The sequence below is a fragment of the Chinchilla lanigera genome, unplaced genomic scaffold (assembly GCF_000276665.1).
Source record: "Chinchilla lanigera isolate Chin_1 unplaced genomic scaffold, ChiLan1.0 scaffold00109, whole genome shotgun sequence".
Taxonomy (NCBI): domain Eukaryota; kingdom Metazoa; phylum Chordata; class Mammalia; order Rodentia; family Chinchillidae; genus Chinchilla; species Chinchilla lanigera.
Window position 1 is genome coordinate 5,657,852 of NW_004955510.1, and position 15,698 is coordinate 5,673,549.

At 42.2% G+C, this 15,698-nt stretch overlaps 1 protein-coding gene across 2 annotated transcripts in view; it reads right to left on the reverse strand.

The window, feature by feature from the left end:
* The window catches only part of Wapl (WAPL cohesin release factor), a 77,600-nt gene that overhangs the window by 61,230 nt on the left and 672 nt on the right, over positions 1-15,698 (reverse strand). For both annotated transcript variants that reach the window (XM_005407895.1, XM_013506324.1), the window contains one exon: positions 12,492-13,012. In XM_005407895.1, the coding sequence (XP_005407952.1) occupies positions 12,492-12,990 (499 nt within the window). In that variant the 5' untranslated portion in view covers positions 12,991-13,012. Of the gene's footprint in view, positions 1-12,491; positions 13,013-15,698 lie in introns of those variants that run through there.

A 15,698-nucleotide genomic window follows, 5' to 3' on the forward strand; every position in this document is an offset into this window, starting at 1 on the left:
AGCATTTTGGGGGTAGGTGGGTCACAAGTCTGAGCCCAGCCCAGGCAATGCAGTGAGCCCTGTCTCCAATTTTAAAAAGACTGAGAGTGTAGCTCAATAGTAGAGCACTGGCCTTGTATGAGCAAAGCCCTCGGTTCAATCCCCCACACCAAACAAGTAAGACAAAAAAAAACATACACAAACAAGGAAGATGAGGGCCAGGTGTGGTGGTGCATACCTGTAATCCCAGCACTGGGGAGGCTGAGGCAGGAGAGCACCATGAGTCTGAAACTACATTGTGAAACTGTTTCAAAAAAAAACAGAAACCAAAAAAACAACAGAAAAGAAAAGAAAGAGCAGAGCAGAGCAGAGCAGAGCAGAGCAGAGCAGAGCAGAGCAGAGCAGAGCAAAGCAAAGCAAAACAAAGCAAAGCAAAGATCTCTATGAAGCTGAAACTGGGCATGGTGGTGCATGCATATAATCCTAGCACTTGGAAGGCTAAAGCAGGAGGATTTGAGTTGAGGCTGGCCTGAACTATATATAAAGTGTGATGCTCTCTCAAATAAAACAAAGAAAAAAATCACTAGGTTACAGTAGTCCTTTACCCATTTCTTACTTTCCAGTGTCAGTTGCCCACTATCCAAAAATACTAATTGAAAGATTCCAAATAAACGATGTATGTTAAACTGGGTTCTGTTAAACTGGTTCATGCCTGATGAAATCATCCACCATCCCACAGGACATGAAGCAACCTTTGCCAAGTCCACCTAACTGCACATGGGCACCTCTCACTCCCCTTGAATTCTTGAATTCTCTGTACCACTCTTCTGGTCAACCCTGCCGCTGCACCAGAAGGCTTCAATCATCTCACCACCACAGGCCAGACCACAATCACCCAACTGTCCTTATAGTTCCTTGTTCTCACTGTTCTACCCTACTACTGTTGTTAGTATCCTACTGTGGTAACTTGATCATAAACATGCATATTATGGGTGTGGTGGGGCACACCTATAATTTCAGCACTTGGGAGGCTGAAGCAGGAGGATCCTTGCCAGTTCAAGGGAAGCCTGGGCTGCAAAGTGAGTTCAAAGCCAGCCTGAACTGCAAAGTGAAACCCTGTCTTAAAAAGACAAAAAAAAAAAAGTAAATATGCACAATAAAAACAGAAACAAAACAGTACGTACAGGGTCTGGTGCTACTGAAGGTTTCAGACAAGCCCTGGGGATCTTGAACACATCCCTGAAAGGTAAGAGGACACTGCTACTACTAAACTGCATGCTAGTAGTTGTTTTTAACAGCTCTGGAAGTTGAATCCAAGGGTACTGGGTTCACCCAAGGGTATGTGTCCACCCTTTTTAGTTTTATTTTGAAAGGTCTTGCTAAATTGCCCAGGCTGCCTTGAACTTGCAATCGTCCTGGCTCAGTCTCCCAAGAAATGACATTACAGATGTATGTCACTATGCCAGGCACAGGTTAGTTTTAAAGTATCAGTATTTACAGGAAATTACATCACTTGCAAACATTTAAATTTAAGATAAATATTTTCAGGACCAGCAAATTCCCCACCTCAGCATTAACTCAAAAGAAAGGGCCTAAGTCTACCCTAAAACCTCAATGTGAATGCTTAAGGTACTGGGATTCATTTTTGAGACAGGGTCTCACTGAGTAGTCCAGGTTGGCCTCAATAATCCTCTTGCCTCATCCTCCCAAGTGCTAGGATTACAAGAGTGAGCTACCATGCCCAGCTCTAGCACCTGCATTCCTAACTGCTAAAAACTGGAAACAAGCCCAGTGTCCAACAGCCAAGTGCACTGGGGTACAGACACAATGGAGTACTACTCAGCCAGAAAAACAGAGTACTCATACATGCAAAAGCATGTTGTACTCTTGAAACATTCAATGAAAGAAGCCAGACTGAAAAGGCCACACACACACTGTATGGTCCCAATTACACTATGACATTTTGGAAAGACAAAACTATATGGACAGAAAACAGGTCAGGTGTTAGTGGCTAGAGGTGGGAGAAAGAACTGACCATAAAAAAAAAAAAAAAAATCCCACAAAGGATGGAGGGTTCTGGGGCTAGAACCCTGGGCCTCTTACATGCTGGGTGCATGAGCTACCATTGAGCTATATCCCCAGCTCTAAGAAACTTTTTTTTTTTGAGACAGGGTCTCTATATGCAATTCAGGCTGGCCTTGAACTCACTAAAGAGCACAGACTGGCCTCCAAACACATAGTGATCCTCCGGCCTCAGCCTTCCCAGTGCTGGGATTACAGGCATGCACCACGACACTCGGCTGGAAACTTTCGAAGGTAATGAAAATTCTCTGTACCTGGATGGCAGCACAGTGATGACATACTGCAGACATTCCCAACATCATACAAACTGCTCTTAGGCAATGCACTGCATACCCGTCGGGTCTACTTTCTACTCTTCCTGCAGCCCACGGGGCTGATGTGTATCTCAAGATTTCCTAGTTGGGCATGGTGGTATGCTCCTGTAATCCCACCTCCCTGGGAGGCAGAGACAGGACTACATGAGCCCAGGAGTTTGAAGCCAGCCTGGGCAACAAACATAATGCAACCATAATGAAGCCAAAAGGAAGGAAAGAGGTCTAGAAGCAAGGAGAGATGGAGGGAGGGAAGAAAAGAAGATAAGGAAAAGGGTAAGAAAGGACTTCCTCCCCTCAGGCTTCCCCTGGGTTCTAGAGATAGTTCTGTTCCCCTATTTTGGTCCTCAGCAACTGATACCTCTCCTCTTCAGATGACCTCACCAGCAGGGCTTGGGTAACCCTGGTAGATTTGGGCCTGGGTGCTAACAGCTTCACTACCACTAAGGCAGGGGCCCCATCCATGGCAATTCCCTACATCCTGCCCACACCTCTGTAAATAGCACATAAAAAGAAAAGGTTCTGTCATACATTTGGGCTGCTGTCAATTCCCAGCTGAGACCTGGACTAACGGAAGATGCAAAAGTTAAAAGGAAAAGGGGAAAACTGTATAAAGCAGGTATACAAAATTCTTTAAACCACGGAGGGTATGTGTAAACGAAGAAAGTTGATAACTACTGATTCAGGAAAATGTGGTGCTAAAGCCACTGTGACTCTCATGTATTTATTTAATTAAAGATCCAAAATATAAACATAGCCTGTCAACTCCTGCTCCAGTACTGCAATGCTTACGCTGTGTCTACACCTATACTTCCTTCCCACCTCCTAATCCAAGCCCACACACACTCGGAGTTCTTCTTGACCACTGCCCTGCCTTGCTGACCACTGGCTGGGGCCTGGTCTCTTGCAGTCCTCCCCATGACCCACACAGCAGGGAAGTTGGGCTCACTGGATTCTGACTTTCCAGAACTACCACTTCTCCACCCTATTCTACAGGCACCTTCATCTCAGGCTTGTGCCATCTAGCTAGTTACCCTCTGATCTTAATCTACTCTCCTTTCTTACCTAGGGATTTTACACCAAATTTATAATGTATCCCTTCAGCTCATTTTGCTATGAATGAATCCCACCTGATTCCATCCCTCTGGCCTTTCTCCCAGTTCTTTAATCTTCTCTCCCCATTAACTATCTTTTCCCTTCTGTCTCAGCCGCCAGGTCTCACAATTTCACTCAGCAACCTGTAATGTCTGAAAATGCTTCTCTTACACATTAAAATCAGGTAACTTTTTAATCAACCTAACAATCACCACTTGCTTCTCTGATTCCCTGGTTCTCAACTTTTACTGAGCAAGACTCTCAGTGTCCTGCTGTCTTCTTCCCCTTCTCCCATCTATCAGTCCCATCCACGCACTGAACAGCTTAAGTTCCAGTCTGTCATCTCAGTCCCCATCTGGGCAATATCATCAATTCCCTTGCTTCTCATTTGTTTTTGTTTTTTTTTTTTTTGTACCGGGAATTGAACTCAGGACCTTGCACTTGCCAGGCAGGCACTTGTGCCACTAAGCTATATCCCCAGCCCCTTCCCTTGCTTCTCTACCTTCACTCTGCACTCTGTTGAATAAAATGCCAATCCAGGATAATGTTCATTACCCTGCCTAGTACTCTATATTCTGTGCGCGCTCCAGACAATGAGGCCTACCTCTCCTAAAGGGTATACTAGTGACCGAGAGCTTTTAGGCTCCCAACTTTATCTAAAGTCTCTATACTGTCCAGAAATCCTCCTTTCTCTCCTGACAGTTCACTTTTCTACTTTAGGTTCCATTTGTTTGAATTGTTTCCCCTTCTTCTCAAGCCCCAAATTAACTTGTCTTTCTCTCTCTCTCAAAAACAACCTCTTCTGTACTTTGAGAAACAAAGCAAAACCTAGCTAGCTCTCAGTTACTACTGGCTTATCCTCCACCCTTCAGGAAAGTTCCTCTTCTCAGCTGCCACTCTGTCTGTCCAGGAAAGGCAGCACCAGGCATCCAGGACTCCTCTGCCTGTGCTGTGGGTTAAATGCCTCACAGGCTCTCCCATGCATTAAACTTCCAACAACCCAGTGTTCCTGCAGCTGCCCTGTTCTCCTCCTCCCTTCAAACACCTTTAAGCAGGGCTAGGGATGTGACTCAGTGGCACAAGTGCCTGCCTGGCAAGCACAAGGTCCTGAGTTCAATACCCAGCACCAAAAAAAAAAAAAGCTTTAGCAAATGATGTGCACCTGCCATCCCCATCCTCTCCCTCCTCGAACGCTCCAATCAGGCTGCAAATCCAGGGCCTGTGTTGTAACCCTCATTTTAGCTGACTCCAGCAGAGATCCAATTCAGCTGATCCTTTCATGAAGTATCTTTCCACTTACTTCTGGAAAAGATCACCTGCCAGATTTCCCCTCAGTGCCGTAGCTGCTCTTCCTTAATTTCCTTTTCTAGCTTCTTATTTCCTTCATCCATGAAATACTGAAAACTCTTCCCGGCTCAGTCTTAACATGTCTTCCCCTTACTCTCTCCTTAATGACTTCACCTAATATTTTCAAGTAACAGCTGAAATACTCACCCGTATGTCTTATCACCCCAATCAAGACTTATCTAAGCTCTATCCCAACAGATCTGCCTCTTAAACACCATCTCACAAGCATTTCAAACCAATATATCCAAAACCAGAATCCTTAACTTTCCCTCAAAGGTCCCATCTCTGTAAATGACACAGTCTGCTCAGGTGCTCTTGTTCCATACATAGGAATCACTCTTGATGTCAACTTTGTCCTCATTTCAGTGTCACCACGCTCTGCTTTTAGTCTTTCTTAGACACCAACATTTCTCACGTTAAATGTCAACCTTGCCTTCACAACCCACCTGCAGACAAGGCCAATAAGCCTATGACACACCCGCAGAGCACCCCCATGTTTTGCCAGAATTGACAGCCTTCAACGAGACACTAAAATCATAGGTAGATAGTTGGAAAGAAAGAATCCCCAGACCTTCCCTGAACAAATGCATGCCCACCAGCTTCAAAAGATCTGGAAAAGTTGAGGAGCCCTTCCTAGAGGGCTGGATCAGAAAACTTCGCCAATTATCTGGCACTAACAGTACAGAATATATATGGAAACAATGCTTTGAAAAGAAGAAAGTATCATCCAGATGTGTTGTGTGTTCTAAGCAGCTGACAGTAGATGAGGACAGCTCCATTCCTGAAGGGCTGAGACTATGTTTACAGTTTCCATCTATTAGCACAGGGCTGGTGTTCAACCAGAAGCTGAGAAGAAAATAAGTGGACTCTCACACTTTTTGTTATGCACAAATCTTGAAGATGATTCTCCTTTTGCTCAGTAAAATCTTTTATAAGAAAGTTTTCCTTTAGGGGCTGGGGATTTAGCTCAGCAGCACAGTGCCTGCTTGGCAAGCGCAAGGTCGTGAGTTCGATTCCCAATACCGGAAAACAAAACAAAACAAAACAAAAAAAGAGACAGCTTTCCTTTAAAATAAACTGAATTGGGCCTGGAGTGGTGGCGCACGCCTGTAATTCCAGCATTCAGGAGGCTGAGGCAGGAGGATTGTTGTGAGTTCGAGACCAGCCTGGGCTACAAAGTGATCTCAAGGCCAGCCTGAACTGTATAGCGAGACCCTGTCTCAAAAAGACAAAAAAATAAAATAAACTGAATTTACGTAAAGTTGCAGTGTTTCTTTTACAACTTCCATATTGTTGAATTCCATTCACATACAAACACACCAAATTCTCTAAAGCAGAAGACATTTATTATTTGTTAAAATAACACCAGCTTTAAACCTGGGAATGATGGTGTACACCTATAATCTCAGTCATCTGGGAGCTTGGGCCAGGAGGAACTCAAATCTGAGGCCAGCATGGGTAACTCAATGAGACTGCTAGGGCTAGGGAATGAAGCTCAGTGGTAGACTACTTACCAAGTACGCAAAGGGCCCTCAGCTCTATCCCCAGTGCAAATAAATAAGTAAGGTCCATTTTATTCAGTAAATTTTTTTTTTTGGTCTTTTTTTGAGACAGGGTCTCGCTATGCAGTTCAGGCTGGCCTTGAGCTCACTTTGTCACCCAGGCTGGTCTTTAACTTTCAACAATCCTGCCTCAGCCTCCCAAGTGCTGGGATTTCAGGCGTGCGCTACCACGCCCAGCTTATTCAGTAAATATTAAAATTTAGCCATATTCTTAAAAAGAAAATTATTTAAATGAAGACAGTAAGGAATTCATTATTTGCTCCTGTCAAAGTTATTTCCCACACTAAGATAAAATTGATCTTACAGTGACTGTTGTTTTAATTATATGGCTTTAAATGTGACAAAATTAAGTTCAATCCTTTAAGAAAACAGTAGCACTGTATAAAAACACCACTTTGGATGTTTCACAGATCTTCCATTTAGCTCATTATCCAACTTCCCAATGATGCACACTGTCTATACAGTGGGAATAAAGCCTGCCTACACAGTTGTGATGAATGATCAACTGATACCTAAAAAGCCTACCACTAGCCAGGCATGTGATTCCTGCATTCTTGGAAGGCTGAGGGAGGAGGATCATAGTGAGTTTCAGGCCAGCTTGGGGTACACAGTGAGACCCTGTCTCAAAAACAAGGCTTAGCACAAAGAAGGAACTGAGAAAATCATGTTTCTTATCTTCTTTTCATAAAAAGAAGTTGATTTTAGGTATGCCTATGCAAGAAATGTACTCACAGCCAGGCATGGTAGCACATACCTGTAATCCTCGCACTCAGGAGGCTGAGGCAGGAGTATCACAGCAAGTTTGAGGCCAGCCTGGGCTACATAGTGAGTTCAAGGCCAGCCTGAACTACATAGCAAGATCCTGTCTCAAAATCTACAAGAGAGGGGCTGGGGATTTAGCTCAGCGGCACAGCGCCTGCCTGGCAAGCGCAAGGTCGTGAGTTCAATCCCCAGTACTGGAAGAAAAAAAAAAAAATAGGAAAAAAAGAAAAATTAAAAAAGAGAGAGAAATGCATTCACTAACTAAAGGCAAATAACTCTTGCTGATTTAGTACTATACTTTCAGAATTTAAAAAAATACTCCTCATTAATTTATCCTCACTTTATCCAGTAAGCAGGTAACAATCTCTTCTCAGGTCACAAGTTTCTGGCCTACTTAAAACTTTCAGAAATAGGAACATTCATTTCCCTTCCTAAAGCCAACTTTAGTTCTAAAATCAAAATTCGTAACTTCCTGACAATATCCCTCAAACTCACACAAATACAGTACTCAGTATAATTTTAAGCAAATGGAAAAAACTTACTGGCTACAAAACCAGTCATGCAAATTAAGCGCCTATGCCACAGTTATCTCAATATTTGGCAGGATATGTAGACTGAGTCCCAGCTGGCTAGCGAGGAAAGTGTGCCAAGCAGAAATCTAAGTCTTTGCACACTTTATTCTAGAGTCCAGGCTCACAAAGGCAGAAAAGGGAAGTAGCCAGCCATAAAAGGCAAGAGAAGCCTTCTTCTATCGCTAATGCACATAGCCCTAGATCCTAAATTTTTTTTTTTCCTAGATCCTAAACTTTAAAGAAAAACCATGGACCTCTTACAACAGTGAATTTCAGCTCCTGCTAACAGTAACTGTTAAGTGGCACACCTGGCTAAGAACTCACTGGCTTCAAAAGCAACTACGATGAGAATTATTTTGTTTTTAAATTAAAGATTAGATACAGAAGTACTTGAAAATCAAAATAGAAGTCTTGAATTTGCTTTAAAATAAGCCAAGGGGGCTAGAAATTGTGGCACACGCCTGTAATCAAGAGGCTGAGGCAGGAGGATCTCAAGTTCAAGTTGTGAGCCTGAGCAACTTAGAAAGACCCTGTCTCAAAGAAGTAAAATGGGCTGGGAATGCAAAGCCCCCAGGATCAATTCCCAACACTGGGGGGGGAGAAAAAATCCATCATCACATGTGAGTAAAGAAGGACAGGTAGTTTAAAAAAAAAAAAAAAAAAGACAGGAAATAGATAACAGTGGCTGGTATATAGAATAGACAAATGAGACTGCCCCTAGCCTGATGACTGCTGATGTACATAGGGTTCTTTTACCATTACTCAATTTCCACGTATCTGAAAGTTACTAAAAGTTTTCTCCTTGTTGTTCAAATTAGGGGTCAGCCATTCACAGCCCCTCTCCTCCTCTTGCCACTGCTTCTCTTACCCTCTGAGAATCTGTTTGCAAAGTGGCAAAAAATGATGCTCCCTCAAGACTTCATGCTCAGTCTCCTCTCTGAATGAGCCACAATTTTCAAAGGTGCTAGCCAATCAACAGCTATGGTGAAAGCTTTAACAGTGTCATTGGGTGGGTGTGACAATGTCAACTGCATGCATTAAAGGGCTTAATGCTTAATGCTTTATAAAATCCATATACTCGAGAAAGAGGCCAGGCGTGGTGGCGCACGCCTATAATGCCAGCTCTCGGGAGGATGAGGCAGGAGGATCTTTGCAAGTTCGAGACCAGCCTGGGCTACAAAGTGAGCTCAAGGCCAGCCTGAACTGCACAGCAAGACCCTGTCCCAAAAAGACAAAAAAAAGGGGAGGAGGCCTGAAAGGGATAAAATAGTTTAGTAAAAAAAAAAAAAAAAAGTAACATATTCCCAAAATCCAATGCCAGTAAAAACAACAAAATAATTCTGAGCTTGAATAAGCCTTTTCGCTGATGTGCAGAACTCTACAGAAAAAAAAAAAATCCATCTCCCATGAAAGACACCATGGAACTTAACCTGTGCACTCCGAAAAGATCATTGATACAATTTCTAATAGATTCATAAATAAAATGCCTGAACCTGAACATGACCTGAAGACTGCTGAGATTTCTAAGCCCAAAGTATGTATACAATCACTTTTATCTAGAGAGTCTGTAACTAACATCTTCAAGAAGGGTCTCTAATTGGAAAAAAAAAAAAAAAAACAATTAGGTACCACTTGAGGTTTATAAAACTCATCAAAAGTTTAGGAAGGCTGGGCGTGGTGGCACACGCCTGTAATCCCAGCACTTGGGAGGCTGAGGCAGGAGGATTGTTGCGAGTTCGAGTCCAGCCTGGACTACAAAGTGAGCTCAAGCCCAGCCTGGACTGCATAGCGAGACCCTGTCTCAAAAGGACCAAAATAAAAAAAAAATAAAAAAAATAAAAAACCTTAAGAAGCAGGTTCCTAAACTTAACACAGTATAAGGAACTTAATACAATATTCCTAACTTAACATATTTTTCCTAAAATGACAAGGCTTTCTGAAAGTGAAAGACAATGACAATGTGACAGATAAGCAAGAAGAATCTAGGTACAAAAGAAATGCTAGAGGTTTAGAGAGTGAAGAGGCGAAGAAAAGACCATAAAATACAAAGCAAACCAGCTGTGCTGAGACAGGAGGGTTCCAAGTTTGAGCCCAGCTGGGGCGACTTATCAAGAACCTACCTTAAAAGGGGGAGCTGGAGTTGCAACTCAGTGCAAAGGGGATTGGAATCAGTCAATCTCCAATGCCATATAAATATATATTATTTTTATATAAATATATTATATATAAATGTTTTATATACATATTTTATTATATATATAATAAAAGTGAGCAACTCACATATACATGCACTTATAAATGGTTTATAAGATTAAAAAAAAAGAACAATTGACTTGCACACATTTGGGACAGAGTAAGACTACCTTGAAAACTAAAAGCAGTTCCTCAAAGTCAGCTTCTTATTCTACAGGGAGCTGCCAGGAATGCTGGAGCTCTGGATAACCAAGAGAGAAGAGATTAAAAGAGAAGAAATATTCCCAGTGCTGCACCATTCCCTTCCCAGTAAGGGCACCTCTGGAGGAGGAAGAAGGACAAGATACTCTTTTAACTTCTATTTATCTGTATTTCAGTCTACACTTTCTCCTCACAAATCCGTGAGCATGGAGTGTGGATTCATAGTCAGCCCTCAGGATTAGCGATGAACTACATACAACTCCACTACATCAAAGTGGGAAGCTGTCACCACACTCTACAGAAGGGCCTTGCACAACTCCCATCTCCTCCTAACAGCAGCTTGGACAGATGAAGGCATTTCATCAGCAAAGCTTTGGAAGCACCTGCTGCCTGTGACTATTGAAGCACCATGTCCTTGTTCCCCTTACCTAAACATTCCTCCCTATCAGCACCCTCAGCCACCAGGGGCTGAGGCTGCCAACTGTGCCCATCCTCCACCACCCACATTACACAGCCAGCTCAGCACTCCTGGCTCTTGCCTACCTGTCCCACAGATTAACTACCTGCCAAGAGCCAGGAATGGCAGCAAGAACGTTGCATAGATCAGCTGTAACAGCATTCCCAGAGCCCAGCACAAGGCCAACCAAAGATGAGGCTCAAAAACACACGAAAAGTGAGTGAATCTCATACCAAATCTGTCACTTAATCTCTTTGAGTCTCATCTTGGAAAGGAAGAGCAGAGTTAAAATTCAAGTTAGTTCAAAAATTCTCTGATGATACTCCATTTTTAGGAGCTGACCAGGAAAGACTTTTATGGTGGTTTTTAATGAAAATTTAACCTTGATTTAACTTATAAACAATGCTTCAGGAGCAATGTGGGCAAAGCAGTAAGCACAGCCTGATCAGAATTAGCCCAGAGGATCAAGAGAATGACAGTAACAGCTGGCTCACCCTCTCATCCAATGGGGAGAGCAAAGAGTGAAAAAAAAGCTCAGCCCTTTCAGTACACTCTGCAAGGCACACTCTTCGAGGCACACTCCACAACACTGCTGCATGTGCCTTATATCAAGCTCCAAACTCATTCCTGCTGTGAATTCAGCAAAGGAAGTTTTGTCCTTACTTCCCTTCAAAATATGAGATCTACATAGCCTCTAGCCTCACTAATCTTCACCAAAAAAGTCCAGAACAAGGGTGTATTTTCAACTAGAATGGCTGCTCACTCACTAGCTAATGCTATCAGGGTGCTCACATTCTCCACACTCTAACCTACTCCTGAGCACTCCATGCTTTCAGTTAGCTGTGCCTTTATCATTTTCTGTAAGCCCACACCTTTCACACAAGCCCATGGGGGCATAACCGACAAGACACTTATCAAACTACACTAGAAGCCATATTGACAAAGAACATTTAACAAATACTCAGTTTTGCAAATTGAAATCTATTAATACAAGTCACCACCCGACCTCAGACTCCAAACTAAATTCAATTTGCAATAAAGCTTGATTCTTCCATGTCTCTACTCACTATCTCCTTAGAACTCTAGTACTCCTAACTAACATTTACTGTCACTTCCAGGAACCACTAAAGTCCTCTACAGTGGTGCTGGCGAATGTATGGCACATGTGTTGTTTTTAAAACAAAAAATATTATTGTATGAAATTTTTTTTTCAACTAAAATCTCAGTATTCAGGTTTAATTTCAGTGTTGGCACTGATAAGTAAGTGGGTTTTGGGTTGCAATTTGGGCACTTGTCTCTAAAAAGTTAGCCATGACTGCTCTACAGTGAGAGAAATGAGACATAGGTAATCCTAACACAACAGAAACTTGTTTCTTACTGGAACTGGGCTCAGGGATTTATGAAAGACTGTTCCCAACTACACCTGGAATAATTAGTCTAGAAACAATAATACCCAAGTTGCTTAATTAAAATTTCAGCCTCTGATTTTTTTAAATTTCTAAAATCTTTTTTAGGGGGCAGGGTGGACCAGGAATCGAACTCAGGACCTCACACTTGCCAGGCAGGCACGGTGCCACTGAGCTAAATCCCCGGCCCAAATTTCTGAATTTTGGGGGGGGGGCTGGGGGGGGAGATGTCTTTTTAAGACAGGGTTTCACTATGCAGTTCAGGCTGGCCTTGAGCCCACTTTGTAGCCCAGACTGGTCTGGAACTCCCAATGATCCTCTTGCTCAGCTTCCCAAGTGCTGGGATTACAGGCGTGCGCCACCACGCCCGGCAAATTTCTGAATTCTTACAGAAAACTGTCAACAGTCTCCACTAATCATAAATGCAGAAAGCAAACCCAAGTGATGTATTTTCAAATTCAAATCATTTACATAATGGCTTACAAAAACTCTCTTGGCTAGTCATGAAGCAAGTGCAAACTTACCCGTAGCCATTAATTTAGCACAGCCACTTCTACTTGTCTCATCTTCCAGGAGTCTGTCTGTGGCCTTCTCTTTCCCAGGCAGAGCAGCCTCCAAAGGTGAGCTTGCAGCAGACACAATGCCATCTTCCCCCACCATGGGCCCGGTTCTGCTGTTAGCTTCAAGTACTAAGGTGACTTCTTCCTGCGGAGCAGCGTCACTAGATTCTAAGTAGGAAGAGCCCTTACCCTGGGCTAAATTTTTAGAAGACACTGGTAGAGACTCATCATCACTATCGAATCCAAAAGGATCGCCTGTATTTTCTTCTTCTACTTTAGATTTCTTTGGAATTTCTTGGATATCTGGTTTGAAATTGGGCCTCTTTTGCCCTAATTTAGCCATAAATGTGGTCTCTCCCCATTTTGTGCTAAGGGTGGTCCGTTTGTTGGAAAAGACTTCATCAAATTTTGAACTGCCATTGCCTCCTTTCCTACTGTACGTTTTCCCAAATCTGGATGTCATTTTGACACCTGTTTCATATTCCCTGTGGAAAGAATTTAAGAAAATATATAATCACTAAATACTTAACAAGTATTAAACACTGCATATGAATTCTCTCCTCCTTGACTTTTCAACATTCAGCATACAGACCTTCAAAAATGGTTAAATAAGCCAAGTGTGGCAGTGCAGGCTTATAATCCCAGCACTCTGGGAGGCTGAGGCAGAAGGATCACAAGTTCAAGGCCAGGCTAGGCAACTAAAAGGAAAAAGGACTGGGGATGTAGCTCAGTGCAAAGGCCCTGGGTTCAATCCCCAGTACCACAAAGAATAAACAAATAAATAAATGAATGGAAGAAGATAAACCAGCTCATTTTTAACTGTACATGCTTCCATGTGTTGATCTTAACAATGAACACATATTAATAACATGACTTTCAAAGTGAAACAACTCAGTGATAGCAAACTTCTAATACAATACCCACACAACCAACATACAGTGAAACTTTTCAAGTTTCCAGATGAATCAACCTGCTAGTCTCATAAACACCATTTTTACCTTAAAGTAATCTGAATAGAGTAATTACCCAATAAAAAAAAGCTTACGCACAAATTGTTAATTTTTTTCAGGAACTTAAAAATGTCAAATAATTGACTATATTTAGTTTTTTGAGACTCACAGCACTGATCATATGAAGAAAAAAGGTCTAGAAAATGGTGCTATTTTCTTACATACCTGCAGCTTTTAACCCAACCTTGGAAATTCTGATCGTTGGACTAAATCACTTTGGACTGTGACTTTAAAAGTATTTTTTAGGGCTGGGGATTTAGCTCAGCGGCAAAAGCGCCTGCCTGGCAAGCGCAAGGTCGTGAGTTTGGTTCCCGGTACCGGAGAAAAACCAAAAAAAGTATTTTTTAGATGGTCATCTCCCCAAATGCAAGACACCATCCTTATTCTATCTTGCGGTCTCTGTAGCACTGTGCTCATTTGATGAGTGACATTTTCTGGAGCTGGAGAACCTGAGTACATTGCACTGCTACATGAATTATTACAAAAATAGAAACACTTCGTGTTTATTTTCCTCTTTGACTTATAAATGACAAATCAATTCATCTGATTTATCTGCATAGTAACAGGTACAAGGACAAAAAAAATTCCAGGGAAGTAAATCAAGAGTCAAACGTTTTTAAAAAATATTACAGTACTTTTTTAAGCATAATCAATTTTTACCTAATTTGCCACTTTGCCTTTCTATACTATCAATACATCAATTGTTATTAGAAAAAAGTGAACAGTTGCTTCGAGGCTTGATAAATATTCATCACTTCAAAACTTGTAACACTGAAAATTACTCCGACCAATACTTTTAACTGTCTTGATATGTACTTTTCATTTTTCTCTTTATTAACTTACATTTACGCAACTTATAATGAATCAACCTCCAACTTAGTTTAATACATACTCAGTAGAAGATCCCTGCAGTGTTGGTAAGAAGCCAATTCTAATGTGACAAAATAATAAATTAGTCATCACACACATCTGTGTGCTCAAAGAAAACCGTTTTCCTGAGAGACTGCTTTCCCCTTCTACTACAGACGATAAAATTAAGAAGTTTTACGGTCTTCTATTAAGTTTAAAAAAAAAAAAACTGAAGTATTTCGGGTAGTTACCAAGACAACAAAATAAAAGTCATTTCATTTCTTCAAGTATGTAAAGCTGTGATCTGCAGACCTACATTTACATATACATCAAAATGCTGAAATGTTTTGGATACACTTACATGGTAATCATCTAAAGAGCCGACCAAAGGCCAAACCAAAAATCTAAGAGTTGAGCTTCTTTAGGCCAACATCAGAAAAACTCATTGACCAAATGGTCCTAACACCACAAAGCATTCACTGTTGAAAGTTTAAAGTCTGCAGATAAACATTTGATACTAAGTTAATTACCGTGCGACAAAACTTCAAATGAAAAACTGTCTTTCAAATACACAATGAAATACCGATGAAATAACACGAGTTATTTTCCAGCTTGAAAGGAATGGAAAGAGTGTAAATGATAAATTTGGTTAGGCTGATAAGTGCTGATCCAAGCAACACGAGTACACAGGCGTTGATTATACATTTCCTACTTTTGACTGCCTTTATCGTTCTCCATAATTAAATGCCTTTAAAAACAAAAAAATCAAACTACTGGGATGGCATTATCGAAACGTCAAGTACGTACAAATCCCAAACTAAGTGTGTGCAGACATACTTGACGTTACATTTTAAGTCTACTTCACACAGCGTATCTTGCTCAGGCTTCAAACACCAAAGAGAAAATAAGATTGACGAACAAATGTTTCAGGTCTTTGGGCTTTTACCCCAGCCCAAAGCCAGGTCGCATTTTGAAAAAAGTGTACTGCGATTTAAAAAAAAAAAAAAAAAACCCTCCCATTAACCCCCTTCCCGCTCGAGCGTCTTCCCGGTCCCAGGGGGTTTGGGAGCTCCCACGAAGCAGGGAAAGTGGAAGCCGCACCGCGATCCTCGCTGCAGCCCGCACCCGGGCGGCGCAGAGCCGGCCCGCTCCGCCGGACGCTCACGCAACTTTTCTCCTCCCCGCCCCCACCGCCCGGGACAGCGATGTCGCTCCCGACGCCCCGGAAGCCGCTGCCACCGAGTCCCTAGGGCAGCGCGAGGCCTCGGAGGCGGCCAGGGTCGGAGGAGACGACGAGAAGAGGGCTCGGGAC